A 20631-nucleotide genomic window follows, 5' to 3' on the forward strand; every position below is an offset into this window, starting at 1 on the left:
GGCCTGTTGACATGACAAGACTACACTTTATACCTTCTACAAGTACAAGATTTAAAAAAAGATATTAAAACTGAAAGTGTTTACAATATGCTTTTGAGTGTGGATCATTACTGAATGGCAAATACATTACAGTATTGATAATGCATTGGCCATAAGACAGGACTATATCATTTTTCAGTGCTAAAAATCGAACTCAGGTCTTCGTGTATTTTCTGTTTTACCTTTTTGTTTTAGGTTCAGTAAATTGTTCTGGCTTACTTGCTCTGGTTTAACTTGCTCTGTAGCTCAGGCAGACCTTGGTTTTGTACTTCTTGTCTTAACTTCCACAGTTGCTGGGTTTTCTGGCAGGCACAGGCAGCCGGCCGGCACTTTTCCCACCCAGCTTGTAAGCAGACAGGTGAAATCAGGTGGTTTCTGAGTGGTACAGTTAACAGTTGCTCTCTGAATAGTGGAGGGAACACTTAGCAATGTCTGGTTTGTTTGTTTTTTAATTGTTTTATTTAATTACATTCTAGCCATTGCCTCCACCTGTTCCCCTCTATAGTTCTTCATCCCATTCCCCCTCCCCCTTGCCTCTGAGAGGGTGTCCCCCTACTCCCTGCGTCCCCCTTCCTTGGGGCCTTAAGTCTCTGCAGAGTTAGGCACATCTTCTCTCACTGAGGCCAAACCAGGCAGTCTTCTGCTGTATATGTGCCAGGGGCCTTGGACCAGCCCATATATGCTGCCTGGTGGTGGCTTGGTCTCTGGGAGCTCCTGGGGAACTGGGTTAGTTGAAACTGTTGGTCTTTCTGTGGGGGTCACCCTCCCCTTCAGCTTTTTCAAAAAAAGGAGAAAACTGAAAGTGTCTGGAACCTGCTCTTGGGCATGGATCAGTATTGAATTGCAAATACATTATGGTATTGATTATGTATTGGCCATAAGACAGAAAAATAGACATTTTTTTTTTTTAGTGTTAAAAACTGAATTTAAGTCCTTATGTATTTCATTTCCTTCCCCTAATTCAACTCTAGGGGTCCCCAACTTCAGTTCAATGGTTGGGTGTAAGAATATATGTCTTTCTCAGTCAGCTGCTGGTAGGGCCTGTCGAGGACAGCCATGCTAGGCTCTTTCCTGTCTGTGAGCACATCATAGCATCAGTAATAATGTCAGGCCTTGGTACCTGCCCATGGGATAGATCCCAAGTTGGGCCGATCACTGGACCGCCTTTCCTTTAGTCTCTTCTCCATTTTTGTCCCTGCAGTTCTTTTAGACAGGGACAATTCCAAGTCAGAAGTTTTGACTGTGGGTTGGTATCCCCATCCCTCCTCTTGGGCCCCGTCTGTCTACTGGAGGTGGGCCCTTCTCCCCATTGTTGGACAATTTGCCTAAGGTCACCCACATTGAGACCTGGGAGTCTCTCACATTTCAGGTTTCTGGGACCTCCCGCCCCCCAGAAGCTGCATATGTCCATTCATTCTGCTGGCCCTCTGGGCCTCTCTTCTGTCCTTCCCCACCCCCATACCTGATCCTGTTCCCCTTATCCCGTCTGCTTTCTGTCTCCCACCAAGATCCCTCCCTCCCTCGGCTTCCCATGATTGTTTTGTTCCCCCTTCTAAGTGGAATTAAGGCATCCTCACTTGGGCCTTCCTTCTTGTTAAAATTCTCATGGTCTGTGGGTTATATCCTAGGTATTCTGTACTTTTTGGCCAATATCTACTTATCAGTGAGTACATATGCATGTCCTTTTGAGTCTGGGTCACCTCACTCAGGATGATACTTTATAGTTCCATCCATTTGCCTGCAATATTCATGATGTCCTTGTTTTTATTAGCTGAGCAGTGCTCCATTGTGTAAATGAACCACATTTTCTGTATCCATTCCTCTGTGAAGGGACATCTGGGTTGTTTCCAGGTTCTGGCTATTACAAATAAGGCTGCTATGAACACTGTGGAGCATGTGCCCTGTGGCATGGTGGAACATCTTTTGGGTCTGCGCCCAAGAGTGGTATTACTGGGTTTTCAGGTAGAACTATTTCCAATTTTCTGAGGTACTGCCAGACTTATTTCCAGACTGGTTGTACCAGTTGTCAATCCCACCAACAATGGAGGAATGTTCCTTTCTCCTCATCATTGCCAGCATCTGCTGTTGCCTGAGTTTTTGATCTTAGCCATTCTGATTGGTGTAAGTGGACTCTCAGGGTCATTTTGATTTGCATTTCCCTGATGACTAAGGATATTGAACATTTCTTTTCAGTGCTTCTTGGCCCTTCAAGATTCCTCTGTTGAGAATTACCTCTGAACCCCATTTTTTAATTGGGTTATTTGGTTTTTTGGAGGTTAACTTCTTGTGTTCTTTATGTATTTTAGATATTAGCCAAGATGTAATTAACAATTTGTCCTATTGACAGAAGTGTCCTTTGCCTTATAGAAGCTTTTTAGTTTCTTGAGGTCCTGTTTATCAGTTGTTGATCTTAGAGCCTGAGCCATTGGTGTTCTCCTCAGGAAATTTCCCCCTATTCCAATGAGTTTGAAGCTCTTTCCTACTTTCTCTTCTATTTGATTCACTGTATCTGGTTTTATGTTGAGGTCCTTGATCCAAGTGGACTTGAACTTTGTACAAGGTAATAAATGTGGATCTATTTTCATTCTTCTACATGCTGACCACCAGTTAGACCAGCACCACTTTATTGAAGATGCTTTTGTCCATTGTATGTTTTTGGCTTCTTTACTGAAGATCAAGTTTCCATAGGTGTGTTAGTTTATTTCTGGGTCTTTGATGCTATTTATCAACCTGACTGTGAAAGACCACTGGGGTGGGGAAGACCCCCACTCAAATCTCGAGACAACACAACCCCCAAGAACTCACGAGAAACCAGTCTTGATGTAACAAACAAGAGGTGTATTTGAGGAACCAGAGCTCTGGCGACGACACGTATCTCACACAGGAGACAGAGGAGTCGACCCCGAGCCCAATTAGGGGAAGGGATTTATAGGGAAAATTACATAGGCAGTTGGCAACAGTCACACAAAGCAATTTCATTGGTTTGTAACTTGGGCTCAGTTCAACTCTAGGCCACCCTCCTTCTGGGGCAAGCTGACCCTAATTCTCGTTTTTCTCAGGACTGTTGAGTCAGGCCTTATCGAGGCCAGATGGTTTGTGGTGGCTATAGCCAGGCTACATCCCCAAAATATGTTATGTTATTCTTTGCTGTGAGGTGCACTTGTCCTCACAGCAGGGTCAGTGGGGGATAGTTTAAAATCTTTATTCTTTCAACTGTCTCTGTACCAATACCATACGATTTTTTACCACTATTGCTCTGTAATACAGCTTGAGATCAGGGTTGATGATTCCCCCCAGAAGTTCTTTTATTGTTGAGAAATGTGTTCACTATCCTGTGTTTTTTTGTTTTTCCATGTGAAGTTGAGAATTGTGCTTTCCATGTCTGAAGAATTGTGCTGGAATTTTGATAGGGATTTCTTCAAATCTATAGATTGCTTTTGGTAAGATGGCCATATTCCCTACCTATTCATGAACATGGGAGATCTTTCCATTTTCTGATATCTTCTAAAAATTCTTTCTTCTGGGATTTGAAGTCTTGTCATACAGATCTTTCACTTGGTAAGAGTTACACCTTTATATTATCTATGTCTATTTTGAAGGGTGTTGTTTCCCTATTTTCTTTCTCAACTTATTTATCATTTGTATAAAGGAAGGCTACTGATTTGTTTGAGTTAATTTTAGATCCCTCCACTTTTCTGAAGTTGTTTATCAGCTGTGTAGGAGTTCTCTGGTGAAATTTGGGGGGTCGCTTATGTATACTGTCATATCATCCACAAATAGTGATACTTCTTCCTTTCCAATTTGTATCCCCATGATCTCCATTAATTGTCTAATTGCTCTAGCTAGAACTTCAAGTACTATATTGAATAGATAGGGAGAGGGTGGGCAGCTTTGTTTTGTCCCTGATTTTAGTGGGATTGCTTCTAGTTTCTCTCCATTTAATTTGATGTTAGCTGTTTGTTTGCTATATATTGCTTTTATAATGCTTAGGTATACACCATGAATTCCTGATCTCTCCAAGACTTAAGGCTTTTTCAGCATCTAATGAGATGTTCATGTGACTTTTCCTCTGAGCACTGCTTTCACTGTGTCCCATAAATTTAGGTGTGCTGTGTCTTCATTTTTATTAAATTCTAGGAGGCCTTTCTTTCTTTCTTTCTTTCTTTCTTTCTTTCTTTCTTTCTTTCTTTCCTTCCTTCCTTCCTTCCTTCCTTCCTTCCTTTCTTTCTTTCTTTCTTTCTTTCTTTCCTTCTTCTTCCCTGATCAATTTATCACGGAGCAGAGAGTTGTGCAGTTCCCATGAGTATGTGGCTTTCTGTTGTTTTTGCTGCTATTGAAGTCCAGCCTCAGTCCGTGGTGATCTGATGCATGGGATTATTTCAATCTTCTTGTATCTGTTGAAACTTGTTTTGTGACCAATTATATGGTCAGTTTTGGTGAAGGTTCCATGAGGTACCGAGAAGAAGGTATAGTCCCTTGTTTTGGGGTGAAATGTTCCGTAGATATCTGTTAAATCCGTTTGGTTCATGACTTCTGTTATTTTCCCTGCATCTCTGTTTAGTTTCTGTCTCAGTGACTTGTCTATTGGCAAGAGTGGACTGTTCAGATTTCTCACTATTCATGCGTGAGATTCAGTGTGTGTTTTGAGCTTTCTTTTACAAAGGTGGGTGCCCTTGCATTTGGGGCATAGATATTCAGAATTGTGATTTCCTCATGGAGGATTTTTCTTTTGAGTATGAAGTGTCCTTCTCCATCTCTTTTGATAACTTTTGGTTGACAGTCTAACAGTGGTTCTCTGAATGGTGGAGGAAACATTTAGCAGTGCCTGTTTCAGGGGCCACTGGAAAGCTGCCTGTGTTTCACTTCCTGTCAGTGGACTTGTACCAAGTGGACAGTGGAGGGTAACATGGAGGTTGGGGGGATTAGAAAAAATGCTGTTTGGTCTCATATAAATTCAATTCTCCAGCTAAAGAACAAAAATACCCTGTATTCATTCTAACTATGAAGCCTAGTTCTTCAGAAAGAATAAATGGTCATATATTCAGTGACCATTTTAAGTTACTCTATTTAGCAACTTGAGGACTTGAGAAGACTCCACAGGAAAGAGAAAGTGTCTTCTGTAGAGCTGCCTCTGTGATTTCACTCCCCACCCCCACCCCCACCCCCAAAAGCTGTCTTTGTAGCAGTCTTGATTGATGGGTATTGGATGTTCTTTTGTTATCTTAAACATCTACTCTAAGCTCAGGACTTTCCTTATATAGCTCTCATCTCCCCGGAATTTGGCACAGAAAGGGTTTTTAGAGCTGAGTGTTTTCTTCTGGCGTCCTCTCACAGCAATGCTGGCCTTTCACCTGGTTTTGTGTCTTATTTTAGAAATTGTCCTTGTTCTTTGGTTTTCATTTTAAATGTTGGTTGGTTTAAGCTTTGCTACACTTGATATAACCAAAAGGCTAAGAAGCAATTTTTAAGCCTTGCTGCAAATGGCTTTATGTGGAAGACAGAAAAAAGGAGGGAAAAATTGATTATATTAAAATGAATTCTTTAGATCCATAAACAAAATTATTGCAAAATACCACTACATAAGAAATTTGAGGCCAGCTTAGGATATTTGCCCGAAATAAATAAATACAATTGCTACCCATTCCATACACTCTACATAGAATTGCCAGTTAAAAGCTATTACCCTTATGATTTGATGTTTTTTTAACCAGAATTCTTTAATATCAATTCTTTAACTCCAATAGCAAATATCTTTTGAGTAACAAACCTTTTCTTATATTCCAGAGCTTCCAAAGTAAGTTTCAGCTTCATTGCCTGTGTATTTAAGGAAAATTTCAAAAGCTACACTTGAATGTTAACATTTTTGTTCATACAATGTATCCTTGGGAGACAACACCAGAATTACCATTTTAATGTGGATACTATTGGCAGCCAATCTCAGAGAGCATAGCCCTAAAGTGGAAACAGCTTGTACCTGTTTGGATTGGTGCTTGGAACAGACCAGAATTATTTGACCCATTTTAGATACCTATTTTAGTATCCATTTTAGGTACTAAGTAGCAGCCTGAAAAAGTCTCTGAGTGTTTTGCTCTTTGTCATGTTACTGATAAGGACGTGAGCCTTCCCGGCTGATGCAGAGGCAGCCTGCATCATCATCAGTGCTCATTCATCTGCATGAGCACCTGCTTTAACGAGGCACTGGAGAGGCAGGCATGAATAAAACATGATTCCTGTTCTGGAAAATTTCATAGTTCACTGTGGGAGAGGGAGGTATTTAAAAACGTAATTACATATCAAAGTGAGACACTTTATATAATAATATATAGAGAAAGTGTTGTAATAATATATATGAGGGAAATAAGTTGAGGGAGGGGTGATAACATTTCAAAATGCAAGATGTTTAGGGCAAATTTTGAAGGTTTGATGGGAATTTGTATTTAGAAAGAGAAGAGCAAGGGTGGCCTAGAGGATATTCTGTGCAGAGTCGTAAGGCTTAGAGACATGCTAGGTAAGAAGAATGTCTTCAGAGAGCTGAAGAAAAAAGGCTACATGGGAAAGAAGAGGAGTTTGAGTTTCTCCTCTTGATAAGAGAGTCATTAAAGATTTTTAAATTTACTGTGTAGTAAGATTTGACTTTGAAAACTCATAGTAGTTTGGAATCAGAGGAAGACAGGAAGCAAACATGAGTCAAAAAAAAAAGTATCTGTCGGGCATGCTTGATCTCAGCTCTTAGGAGGCTGTGTGTAGAATTTTGAGCATTCAGTGCTGATTTGGGCTGCATAATGGGACCTGTCTCAAACAATAGCAACAAAACAGAAGAAGGCTTAGTATTTCCAAGGAAAAGAAAGGCTTACAGTAACAGTTACTGGGGAGATAGAGGTCACTAGACTTGAGAGTGTTTTTTGAAAGTGTAAACCAGAAAAATTTGTAATCAAAATGATAGTGGAGCTGTTGGCATGAAGGGCTGGGAGGAGTGACGTCTGCCTGAGTGACTAGTAGATGAGCAGGGCTAGGGAAACTGTTTTAAAAACAAGGATTGTTCATCTTGCACATGGTAGACTTAGTCTTTTTAGGAACATTCTGGTAGATGGGTCTGGATCTTAATCATGGGAGAGGTATAACTATAGAAGTATGTTTACTTTTTTATTGTTTACTTGCCCATTAAATGTTAATGTTCTCACAGATTTACAGATTTTGGTCTCAGGAGGGGAACTGCAGAATCAAGACATAAATTCCTGTGCTTCTAACCAACTGAAAAGGCCTCTCGGGGGGGGGTGGTGGTGGGGGTGGGACCTGTAGGTTTCTATTATAATTATTTCACTTTTTAACTTCCCCCAAGTATCTTTTGGGGAAAAAATTGGCATATATTTTTAAATTCAAATACTTTTTAAACTTTGTGTACTGATCATTACAAAGTAAGTTCAAGACCACAGAAAAGTGAGTCTTAAACCTTTTGTTGTTATAAAAACAAAATTTAAAATTAAATTCTCAAGAAATGCTCATTTTTAATTTTTATGCTTGTCAGTTGTTGCCTTGCTTGAGTCTGAGGGAAACTATGCACATTAAAGAAGAAGCTGCAGCATCTACGTCTAGGAGGGATTAAACACTAGGGCACTACTCCATTTAAATAGATGAGTTGGGTTCTTTTTTGAAATTGAGAGGTAGATCTTCAAAAATTTTCCCTAACCCTAAATTTTATGTCACTTGAAAGATACAAGTGGTTGTAAAGAATTTAAGTAGGCCTTAAGTAGGTAAAGTGTTACTGTTTTATCTTTTATGTATTAACAGACTCATATACAGTTTACTGCGTACGGTCTATCTCGCACATATCCAACTCTCACCTCAGCCTTTTAAGGAAAACCCCCACATACCCTCCTGCTTCATGTCTCTCCGTCTCTGTACGTCTCTGCCTCTCCTCTGTGTGTGTGTGTGTGTGTGTGTGTGTGTGTGTGTGTGTGTGTGTGTGCGCGCGCGCGCGCGCGCGCGCATAACCCAGTGAGTTCAGTTAGTGTTGCTTGCTGGTCTTGACCAGAGCTCCAGTGAGTTCATGAGTGCAGTGGTCACGTCATGTCCAGAAGACAACATTCTACAGCATCCTCTCTGTCATCTGGCTCTTAAATTCTTTCTGCCACACCTTTGATATTCCCTGAGCCTTGTGATTGGAGTTGATATGGATATCCCATTTCAGAATAAGCACTCAACGGTTACTTATAGTGAGTACTTTGACTAGTTATAAGTGTGTATTTACAGCCTAGAGGAGGAAAAGGCTTCTTTGGACAAGATCGAGAATACCACACTAATCAATGGCTATAAATGTAAATACTTAGGAAGTAATTTAATAGCATGTTTATTTAGCAAAACAATAATAGTAGGTTCCCCTTAAGGTTCCCCCCCCCCCATAACCTTCATACCACTGTTGTGCCATGGTCTATCACATCCTGTGCTGGGTAAGACCATTAATGTCCTTTTTCCCAAAGTGGCTTGCATAGCACCATCTAGTACTATAAAAATTAACAGGAAGTTTTCAAGTCAGTTCCAGCTTGATTTCTGTGTCCAAAACTGAGGTGTGCTATGCCTTTGCCAGTAGGGTCTTATAGACTACTTATGGTGGACAACCAAGAGCACTGTTTTGGGGCCCCTTAGGCCTCCTTGATCAGCAGCTCATAGACATGGCAGGCCTGGTGCTGAGATTTCCTTTAATTACATGTATCTACTGAGGGTGTTACATGGTAATGACATCCTCCTCTGTGTCTTTAAAAATAAGTTGAGCAAACCTTATACACATGAAATTCTAGTTTTCATTGTTGTTAACTCAGTTCTGTTTCTTGGGTTGTGCTGTTTTTCCTTTACTCTGTTCTTGATTGCTTTGAAATGTAGTTGCCTGCTGCTTAAGGCAGCTGCAGTAGAGTGCACCCAGGAGTGGTTAGATTTCTATATTTAGAAAACCATAGGGTTTATAAAGCAGTTGCAGATTCCTTTGGGATAAAATGGTTTCTATAAATGTAACATTTTTAATGAAACTATTATTATCCCCCATTAGAGAAATAGAGCAGCTAGTATGTGTGGGTTTGTGGGCTCAGCATAGATGCAATTTTTTTTTTTCTTAAGAGCCGAGGGTGTTTTAAATCCTTAAATGAATCACATATTCTATGTTTGTGTTCTTAATCTTGACTTGCAGAGCTTTTACCCAAGTGTTTACCTTCGGCCCAACGTTCCGAGCTGAGAATTCGCAGAGCCGGAGACACCTGGCTGAATTCTATATGGTCGAAGCCGAGGTTTCTTTTGTTGAAAGCCTTCAGGATCTCATGCAGGTAGGCATACAGTGTGTCATCTTCAGGTATCGCTGACATTGTAGTGCTTCTGCATTATAGAGAGTCATGGGGTGGAGAAAAGAGGAATCCATTTCAGTAATACACCTTAAGTCCTACTTCCCAGAGCAGTTGAGATAGGGCAGCGGGGTGTTTGCAGGTGTCTGACTGATACTTACTAATTACTCAGAAATAGTTCATTGTTACTACTCTAAATTCTCTCTAGCAGTAATATTTGGTCTCTTAGTTTGGATTTATAATGTTCAATTTAAGTTAGCGTAATTTAAAAATAATAAACCGTTCGTTTACTTTCTACACATTGTGTGTCATAAACTCCTATTCACCCAATAAATGACCATTTTAAACCATAGTCACTGAGGTAGGGGAGAGCCACGACTTTATGGCCCTGTTCTTTTAAGTTCTATGACAGATTTATTGCCATCAGAGTGCTTTTCTTTTTTTTAAGGAGAGAGACAGACAGACAGACAGACAAAAACTTTGAGAGACAATGAGAATAAATACCCAATAGGCCAGAGGTCTTGGACCCCCTTGGAGCTTGAGTTACAGGCAATTGTAATGCACCCACATGGATTCTGGGACCTGAACTTGGATCTTCAGTAGATATCAGTTGAGCCATTTCTCCGTCCCAGGCTTTTGATTAAGATTATTTTACTTTATCTTATTTTATATGTATGAGTGTTTTACCTGAGGAAGCCCCTCCTGGTCCACCCTCTGACAGCTCCTCATCCTATTCCTCCTTCCCTGTCTCCTAGAGGATGTTCCCACTGCTCCCCCACCCCACTAGACCTTCCCCCTCCCTGGGGGCTCAAGTCTCTCCAGGACTAGGTGCATCTTCTCTCACTGAGGCCAGACCCCGCAGTTCTCTGCCGTTTATGTGTTGGGGGCCTCACATCATCTGGTGTGTGGTGCCTGGTTGGTGGCTCAGTGTCTGAGAGATCTCAGGGGTCCAGGTTAGTCGAGGCTGCTGGTCTTCCTATGGGGGTCTCCCTCCTCCTCAGCTTCTTCCAGCCTTTCCCTAATTTAACTATAGGGGTTCGTTGATTGGGTGCAAGTGTCTGCATCTGACTCTTTTTCAGCTGTTTGCTGGTTATATTGGAGGGCAGTCATGATAGCCCCTTTTCGTGAGCATACAGTAGCCTCAGTGATAGTGTCAGGCCTTGGATCCTCTCCTTGAACTGGATCCCACTTTGGGCCAGTCACTGGACCTCCTTTCCTCGGGCTCTATTTTTGTCCCTGCAGTTCTTTTAGACAGGAACAATTCTGGGTAGAGTTTTTGACTGTAGGATGGCAGCCCCATCCCTCTACTTGATGCCCTGTCTTTCTATGGAGGTGAACTCTACAAGTTCCCTCTCCCCACTATTGGGCATTTCATCTAAGGTCCCTCCCTTTGGGTCCTGAGAGTCTCTCACCTCCCAGGTCTCTGATACACTCTGTACCCCTCCACACCTCCTACCTCGTGGGGTTGCCTGTTTCCATTCTTTCTGCTGGCCCTCGGGACTTCACTCCTTTTCTCCCCCTCCCCAGTACCTGATCATATTCCCCCTTTCCCCTCGATGCCCCCTCCTACCTGCCTCTCTCCCTCCCTCTGCCCACTGTGATTGATTTCTTCTCCCTCCCAAGTGGAACTGAGGTGTCCTCACTTGGACCCTTCACCTTGTTAACTTTCTTGAGTTCTGTGGACTGTATCCTGGGTATTCTGTACCTTTTTTTGGGGGGGGGAATAATATTCACTTATTAGTGAGTACATACCATGCATGTCCTTGTGGGTCTGAGTTACCTCACTCAGGATGATATTTTCTAGTTCCATCCATTTGCCTGCAAAACTCATGATGTCCTTGTTCTTAATAGCTGAGTAATATTCCACTGTGTAAATGAATCACGTTTTCTGTATCCATTCTTCTGTCATGGGACATCTGGGTTGTTTCCAGCTTCTGGCTATCACAGATAAGGCCACTATGAACATAGTGGAACATGTGCTCCTGTAGCATGGTGGGGCATCTTTTGGGTATATGCCCAAGAGTGGTATAGCCGGGTCTTCAGGTAGATCTATTAACAATTTTCTGAGGAATCTCCAGGAATGCTCTTGAGAACACTGCCTGTAAGGAAAGGATCAAAGCATTGAGTAGAGGGAAAAGTTGGACTTCGGTACATCAAGAGAGATGGCTACCTTTTCTATGAGGAAGTCCAGAGCTGGAAATAACTTTCCCTTAGGAGTACAGGAGGATGGGATTTTGTGCTTTTCCCTGTCAACCAGTTATTTAACATGGTTAGCTACCCTTAAAGAAACATAACCTTGAGAAAGGCAGTGCCTTTGAATGGGCAGTTCCTGAAGAGTCCATTGGCAACCAACATTGCCAGATAGCTTATTCAACCTTCATCGCTATGCCTTCCGTGTAGGTCAGTATCACTCGTGGGGCATTCCTGCTTATCCCTTCAAGGAGCAGGCAGTGATGGCAAAGTCATTATTGCTAGTATGTAATGGCTAAAGACAGAGATGGTTTCCAAGGTCTTATCACTCACAGGATGAATTCTCTTCCCCTGAGGATTTATCTAGTTCAAAATGCTCGTGATGCCTCTGGGATAACCCTGTTGCTGGCCATATGGAGTTAAACGCTGAGCCTTAAAGGACAGCATGAATTCCTTCAACAGCTTCACCTGAGCCCACTACCCAGGGTTTTTTTTTCTTCACTTAGATATGAGAGCGCTGTAAGGAAAGGAAGCACTCTTGGTCCTCCTGTCTCAGCATATACAGCAAAAGGAAAGGTTATGAAGATAATATGTAAATTGTTAGGCACATGACAAGATTGCAAAATACTTTCATTTCCTCAAGTTTTTTTTTTTCATAAGAACATTGAGAAACGGATAAGTAAATACCACTGTGGTATCTTTACATTTATGTAAACAGAATGCAGTTCTGTTTTTCATACAGTGGGTAAAGGTGGTTGCTGTCAAGCCTAATGGCTTAAGTTTGATGCCTGGGACACATAGGGCGGAAGAGGACTGATTCCCACTGACCTTCACAGTAGTACTATAGCATCACAAAATTAATAAAATATAGTACTGGGGTTGGAGGATCAATAAAATGTAATATTAGGTTGGAGATGGTTCTGTGGTTAAGAACAATGGTTGCTCTTGTAGAGGACCTGGGTTTGATTCCCAGCACCAGTGTGGTACCCATGTGACACCCATGTGACAACCATCTTTAACTATAGTTCCAGGGGATCTGATGCCTTCTTCTGGTTTCCACAGTCACTTGCAAGCAGACACTGATACATATACAATAAAAAAATAAATCTTTAAAAAATGTAGGGCTGGAGAGATGGCTCAGCGGTTAAGAGCACCGACTGCTCTTCCAGAGGTCCTGAGTTCAATTCCCAGCAACCACATGGTGGCTCACGACCATCTGTAATGAGATCTGATGCCCTCTTCTGGTGTGTCTGAAGACAGCTACAGTGCACTCACAAACATAAAATAAATAAATATTTTAAAAAAATGAAACAAAATTTAAAACATATTTGAACTATATCATTATTCCATTCTCTGTTTTCCCTAATTCATTAATTCTCTGTTGTTTATGTTCTTTATAGATATTTAGCTGATGGATTTTTAAGCACTAATGATAAATATCCAAGAATAATGTGAACATAACGGCAGTCATGTTATCCAGAATGTCACCACCCTAAGATACTCCTGCTGGTATCATTTCATATATATATATATTTTTTTTTAAATAAGTCTGGGAGTGATAAACAAATTCAGATGACCCCAGAGAGATGAGCCATTGTGTAGCCAGTGGCTTTGGGTGAGGAGGCACCTCTTCTGACACTGAGAAACACACAGTGGCTTCCTACGACAGTTTTGATTTATAGCTGTTGTATTAGTACCACGTTCATGTAAACTGTAAGTTTTAAGGCATATATCCACCTCTGTTACTATGACTACAGTCAAAATATAGTCAAAATTTTGCTCTTACAAAACAGCTGTGGCTTGTTGCTGCATTGCGTTCTAACTCCTCCCACTGTCAACTGCTGTTCTTCCCCGTCTCTGTTGAGTAATTTGTCCTTTTGCAGACTGTCATGTGAACATTAGTGTGCATATCCGACTGTCTTCTGCCCGTCAGTGTGACATATCAGCTTCTCCTGATGTCGGGTACTTCCCTCACACAGGTGCACCACAATCACTTACCATTGGTACTGAAGAACATTTGAGTTAGTTCAGTCTTGGGAATCAATGAGAACAGTTTCTATGAACCTTCTAGTGCAGGTTCTAGGAGAACATAGTTTTCATCTCTCTTGGGCGAGGTATGTTCAGTGCTGTTGCTGTTGTTGTTGTTGCTGTTGCTGTTGTTGTTGTTGCTGTTGCTGTTTTCAGGAGTCTGTCTGGTTTAGAAGGTGATAGGACTCTGTTGCATTCCTGCAAGTAATATGCGAAGACCAGTTTGTCTTCTCGGCACTAGTTCTTATTTAAAGATGTGCTTGTATCCGTGAGTCTGTGGAAGAGACAGACAGACAGACACTCACCAATGAATGACTGTGTGCTATTCTGTTAGCTTGGCACCAGCATCGTGCTGTGGTTTTATTTTGTATTTCTCCAATGTGTCTTAAGGCTTTCTGTGCTAGGCATCTTTTCATCTGCCTAGTAGCCATCAGTTTCTTGTCTTGGGTCAAGTTGTTTGTTTTCTTGTTGTTGAGCTTTGATTGTTTTGGTTTGTGAGACGGGTCACTGTGTAGCCCTGGATGGCCTTGAACTCAGGCATTCTGCCCTCCAGCCCAAGTGCTGGAAGCTGTGCACCTCCACACCTGTCCCTGTGTTGTTGAGCACTGAGATTTCTTCGTTTTCAGATGTACATCCTTTTTCAGGTGCATAATTTGCAAGTATTTCTCCCAGTGTTGGCAGTTTGTCTCTTCACTCTCTTAGCAGTACCATTCAGAGAAAGGCTTTTTGCTATGCCGAACATTAATTTGCCAGTTTAGATTTGGTTATGGTAACACAAATCTATAGTCCTTGACTTGAGAGGCAGAGGCAGAAGGATTAAAAGATCCAGGCTTTTCTAAGGTATGAAGTGAGGCTGATTCAAAAAGAGAAAACAAGAATTAATGTAAAAATTAAACCTTTAAGGCCCTGTCTCATAATAAAAAGAAAAGTAAAAAGAACGCCCGTTTGGGCAGTTTCCCTCATAATTGCACAAGAAGACCTCTGACTGATTTTGCGCGTCTTGGTGCTGATTCATGAAGCCATGACAGCTAAGCACTGAGATTGGGTAAGAATGATGTCTGAACAGCAGCATGATGGCTCAGAATGGATAAAGCTCTTGGTCGTGTAGTCCTGATGGAGTTCAAGCCCAGGAAGCCTCGGAGGAAAAAGAGAACCAGCTTGTGAAAGTCGTTCTCTGACCTCTGCCATGTACTGCGCGTGGTACATATGTGCTGACACAGCCATGCAGTTAACTGTAATAATAATACTCAGTATTAAAAGAGAATATTTAAGTTCTGTTGGCAGATTTGCTACTTAACTCTACTAGTGGTACTCAGCATATATTGTTGAATGACTCAAAATATATAAATCTTTTTTCTGAAGACAGAAGAAAATAACCTCCTGCTTTTCCTTTTCTTCCAGTGCATTTAAGTTTTGACTATGAGTGTTATAAAAATTTTTTCCTGAATTATAAGTAATTAATTATTAAAGACTATTTTAGTAACTTTTCTAAATATCTTAATACTCACCCTTCATTGTAGTTCCTGGTTTTATTAGATGTATTTATAGAACTTAGTCTGAAAGTCAGAGTTTGGGATGGAGGGCAGGAATTTCCATCTTCAAATTAAATTTTTTACTAATAAGACAGCAGTAGAGCAACCCAGATGGTCAAAGGCTTGTTCTTCCACCGAGCAGAAGGACCATGCAGTCCGGCTGCTCCTCTCCCTTCTCATATGGTGGGCTTTGCTCTGTAATTGAGGGACATACTCAGGTACTTGGCTTTGTCTCTCACTGCCCTGTTGGAAGGGGATAGAGGCTGCACCTGGACATGGAGGGACTTTGACCTCCAATGACTGTTCCTCTTTTTTCAAGTCCCCTGACTCTACTCCCCCTCCACTGGATTGGTCTACTTTTCTTTTTCTTTTAGAATGTAAACATTTTAGAATTTTGGTTTTTTTGAAACAGGATCTTATATATCCTGGAGTAATTCACCTCTCCAGTGCTAGGGTTATAGGTGTGCTTGTAACTGCCACTGCCACACTGTCCAGTTTATGCAAGTTAGGGAGCTAAACCAACACTCTCCCACCTATGCCATACAACTTTTCTTTATTCTTATTTCATTTTTGGGTTCCTCTTGGTTTTCTATGCCCCACATTAGTTGTCATTACTGTTCATGCTATTGGTAACTTAGAAACTCAAACTCTTAGCTGGGTGTGGTGGCAACATTGATAATCCCAGTCCTCTGAGTTTGAGAGCAGCCTGACCTATATAGTGAGTTCCAGACCAGCCAGGGCTGATGAGACCCTATCTCAAAAGATACAAGTAATTAAATTAAATACTTCAGAAATATTTTGCATTCTAATTACTGCTTTCTTCTAAGGAAACATGTCACCCATGAGTCTTACAGGGATATGCTTGATAGAATTTATATTTTAATATAAATTCTAATTTATATTTTATATTAACAAATAACGATATATACAATTATTGTCCAGATGTATGTTGTTGCTTCTCAAATTTTCAAGTTTCCTTTCATTTACCATTGACTGACCCAACGATTTCACAAAAAGTTCTCTCCTCACAAAATCTAATGTCATGTATATTTCTTTGAACCAAGAGCTAAGGTAATTTATAGGATTATTTAATATAATTCTCACAATAGTCCTGTGAATGAGGTGCTATGATTGTCTTAATTCTGCAAGTGAGTTCATTAATAAGTAAAGAGACATTAGTCAATGGAAGTTGTTCATTTGACAACTCATTTCAATACCAATATTGATCTGAGTCACTGTAATATGTTCAGGGATTGACAAGCGTAATGGATTTTTAGTTGCTGGGAAGCTAGAGGAAAGTCCTTTAAGCCCTGAAGCCCTGGGGGTTTTCGTATAAACTGCTGCTCAGACACTTGTGTCGCATTCCTCATAGGTCATGGAAGGACTCTTCAAGGCCACCACCGAGATGGTTCTCTCACACTGTCCTGAAGATGTTGAACTGTGTCACCAGTTCATAGCTTCTGGCCAGAAGGTAATAAGCCTATGGATACAGCCAAATGCATAACTCTTTAAGAATATTAATTATATATAGTAAATATAATTACATTTAAACTCTGTTCTCTTTTTTCTTACCAAGGACAGACTAGAACATATGCTGAAAAACAACTTCCTAATGTAAGTAGATATTACTACTTTTCTGGATTTTGCTCATACTTGACCATTGTATCACACTGAGTTATAATTTTTGTTAATATATCTCTGTGTTCCTTATACCAGATTGAGGCAAGACCCATATTCTAATTATTTTTATTGCTTTTATACTTAGCTCATAGTTGATAACCCATGTGTCATTAAATAGATGGATCATAGCAAGATAAAAGAATATAGAAATTGGTTTGTATTACTAAAATTCATACCTTATATAGTAATCCCTTGGCATCCCTGGAGATTGGTTCCTAGAACCCTAGATATACTAAAGTCTGCATGATTAAGGCCCTCTATACAATGGTATCCTACTTGGATATAAGCCATAGCCATCTACCATTTCACCTCTAGAGTACTTATAATGTCTCATACCAACTACCATAGTGAGTGTGTCAAATACCATAATTAGATCCTCAAAGTAAACTAAATAAATCACAATGCTTTCCCTTTTTTTTCCTCGCGCACTTTGGAAACAGTTTCTGGAAAGGCAAAGAAGTATCCTTTATGCATATCAAGAAACATACTTAGTAGCGAGACTTTGAGAAGCCCATTAAGGATATCCAGTGTCAGAGCTGTAATCTGAACTTGAGAGCCATGCTTTAATTGGAGGGAGTGGGGGTGAGAGGAAATGGACGAAATCATTATCCCCAGAAGAAACGTTTCGAATCATTATTTCTTCATAATGAAGCATAACAACTGTATAAAAACTACCGCTTCTTAACGTTTCTCAGTGTAATTGGTAGATCATACGAACTGGTAGATGAGAACAGTGGAATGTCCAAGGAAAGAACTACTGACAAAGTATTTCATGTACAGATACTTAAGCTTTGAATGTACTTATCACATTATAAAAGTTAGCCATGTTTTCAGTCAAAGCAATTAGTATTACTAAGCAGTGGAGTCAGAAGAACACGGTGCCTATGACTTACTCTGGCATAGCACATGAAAATATAAATGTGAGACACTATCTTAGCCCTTGAAAGCAGGGACTGAGTCAGCAGACTGCCTCTTACTTTACTTGCGCAGTCTCTGGCAAGTTGCTCATATTCTCCCTAAGCTTCAGACTCCCTTCTGCACAGTGCTCAGCTCTTAAATTATCCTCCCACAGCCAGCCAGCACCACTGCTTCCTTAGACATGCAGCGTGTAATTTGAATAAAATGTTCACTCTAGAACAAAGTCTGTCACTCAAAACATGGCTTTGGGAGCTGGCTTTATTTGTACTGTAAAAACATTTTCTAGTTCATTTGCATAGGTATGAAATTCAGAGCATAAGTTTTCTGGGTAGGTTGAGTTCAGGGTCCTTCAGAAAGCTTTGTAGATTTTTTTGTTTTAAATCATCCAGAATACTGTTGCAGTATCTTTTCTTATAACTTGCAAGGAAACTGGTGTTTCTTTGCTACAAACATGTTGATATGCTTCTGGTACATGTACAGTTTTCTGACCTTGTGGAAGGGAGGCCATTAAATTTGATATACTTCAGAATACATAAAAATTACATTTTGATCCAATCATCCTATTTTTTCATATGCATTAGAGAGGTGTTTAGTTATGACTTATAGTAGCAAAAGATTGGAAACATCTGAAATACCATTAATGGATAATTAGTTAAAGTAAATACACACACACACACACACACACACACACACACAAATATACTTAGAATGTTATATCTTAATTCAAAAAATGAAGTTCCTGCCATGGGAGGCAGAAGCAGTTCAAGACCAGCTTGGTCTACAGAGTTCTAAGACAGCTAGGGCCACACAGAGAAACCCTGTTTCAAAACAGGTTTTGGCAGTGGGTGTAGCTCAGTTGGTAGAGAGCTTCTCTCATAAGCGTAAAGAGCGTCATTGTGTTCAGTCCTCAGCATCACATGAAACTGTGTGTGGTGGCATTTGCTTGTAATCCTGGTGCTTAGGAAGTAGAGGCAGGAGAATCATGAATTCTGGGTTCCCTTCAGCTAGCCAGGGCCACATGAGACCTTGTCTAATAAAAGTTTTCATCACAGCACAATGATTAGTAACATACAATCTTGAGTAAAAGTGTTTATGATATATGCTCTGACATTTGCTAAAATAGGTGTTATATTCACATGTTTATTCGTAATCTCCTAAAAGAGTACACAGATAGTAGTAACAGTGGGCATATCATTAAGAGGAGGGGCTGGGAAAATTTCTCAAATTCAGAGTACTTGCTGTTCTTACAAAAGGACCCAGGTTCATTTTTCAGCATTCACACAGTGGTTCACAACCATCTATAACTCCAGTTCCAGAGGCTCCAATGCCTTCTTGTGGCCTCTATGGGCACCAGCACACATGAGGTATGCATACACACACACACACACACACACACACACACACACACACACACACACACACACACACACGGAGGTCATAAATACAACATAAAGTAAAATGAAAACCTGAGGAGGAATGGATTCAGTGGCTGTGGACAAGGCAGGAAACATATGTGCTTTTATTTCCCTCCCTCCCTCCCTCCCTCCCTCCCTTTTCTCGCTAACCATCTTCTCCCTTTGTTGCTCCTACTAGCCTTGATCTCCTGGGCTTAAGCAGTCTTCCTACCTCAGCTTTTAGGTGTGCACCTCATGCAATGGAGCTTTTTCATGCTAGGCAAGTGAAACTTCTTAGTGAGAAAACCAATGCTAGTTTTCCTCAACAGTCAGTCCTAGAATGTTTAGAATATGTTAGGAAGGCTTTACCAAAGCCTGAAGAAGTGCTCAGGATCTGACTGCCGTTCTCCTCCGATTTCCTGGGATGTTTCCCCTTGCTCAGTGTGCTCCAGTCACACTGACCTTTTTGTTCCTTCGGTAGGACAAACTGTTCCTCACAGAAGGCCTTGGACTTGGTATTCTTTTCGTCTAGTATATTCCTCCCAGTTATTTATACAGTTCCTTTTTTTTTTTTTTCCATTTTCTGATGCAGGTTTCTCTTCAGATGTCACCAATTCAGAGTGCCTTTTCTAAACATCTCCTCTAAAATGGAACCAAGACACCAGCCCTACTGTAGTTTTCTTTGTAATAGTTATCTGTCAGTGTTATTATTCGTTTAATTTGCCCCACACCTCCACACACACACATCTTAGAAGCTTCGTTTTGTTTATATCATTTTCCAGTACCTAGAATAAGGCTTGCCATCTAGCAGCTGTGGCATACATGTTTGCTCCATGCGTGAATGATTGATACCTTTTAGAAAGAACTTGTGCTCTCTGAGCCTCATACGGGCACAGCATGGACTCTGAGAAGCAGCTCTGATTTCCGATGTGACTTTGTCACTGCATGCTTGTCAGGAGAGGGTCTGTTGAACAGCCACTTCTCTTCAGAGGAGCTCATTTCCATAAGGCTAGGCCAGCCTGAACCCCACCACCTGGTGCTCACGTACGGCTTCACGGGTTATATTGGAATTGGTGTTTATTTTCTCTTTTTCTTGTTTAAACTGGCCTAGTATAAAATAGTTCTGCTGTGCTAACCTTTCTCCACTTTTGTGTTGTTTTCTCCCAGCATCTCTTATGCAGAAGCAATTGAGATCTTAAAGCAAGCATCCCAGAACTTCACCTTTACACCCAAGGTAGTGTGTGTGTGTGTGTGTGTGTGTGTGTGTGTGTGTGTGTGTGTGTGTGTGTGTGTGTGTTTTATTAGTGACATAAGTATTTGTGGAACTGTGCATAGACGTAGTGAGTTTTGTTGAACATAGTTGAGAATAACTTTGAGATGTCTCACTATGGAGCCCTGACTGACCAGGAACTCACTATGCAAACTGAGGTGTCTGGAACTCACAGACATCCACCTTCTCCTACCTCTCAAGTGCTAGGCTTAAAGGTGTACACCACCATGCTTGGCAATAAAAATGATTTTAGA

General features: G+C 40.8%; 1 protein-coding gene across 1 annotated transcript in view; it reads left to right on the top strand.

Moving 5' to 3' along the window:
• Positions 1–20631, top strand: part of Nars2 (asparaginyl-tRNA synthetase 2, mitochondrial) — a 102761-nt gene that overhangs the window by 54622 nt on the left and 27508 nt on the right. Inside the window, exons 7-10 of the mRNA XM_032892956.1 lie at positions 9218–9350; positions 16488–16586; positions 16692–16729; positions 20275–20341. Coding sequence (XP_032748847.1) covers positions 9218–9350; positions 16488–16586; positions 16692–16729; positions 20275–20341 — 337 coding nt within the window. The remainder of the gene's footprint in view (positions 1–9217; positions 9351–16487; positions 16587–16691; positions 16730–20274; positions 20342–20631) is intronic.

This window comes from Rattus rattus, chromosome 2 (assembly GCF_011064425.1).
Source record: "Rattus rattus isolate New Zealand chromosome 2, Rrattus_CSIRO_v1, whole genome shotgun sequence".
Lineage (NCBI taxonomy): Eukaryota > Metazoa > Chordata > Mammalia > Rodentia > Muridae > Rattus > Rattus rattus.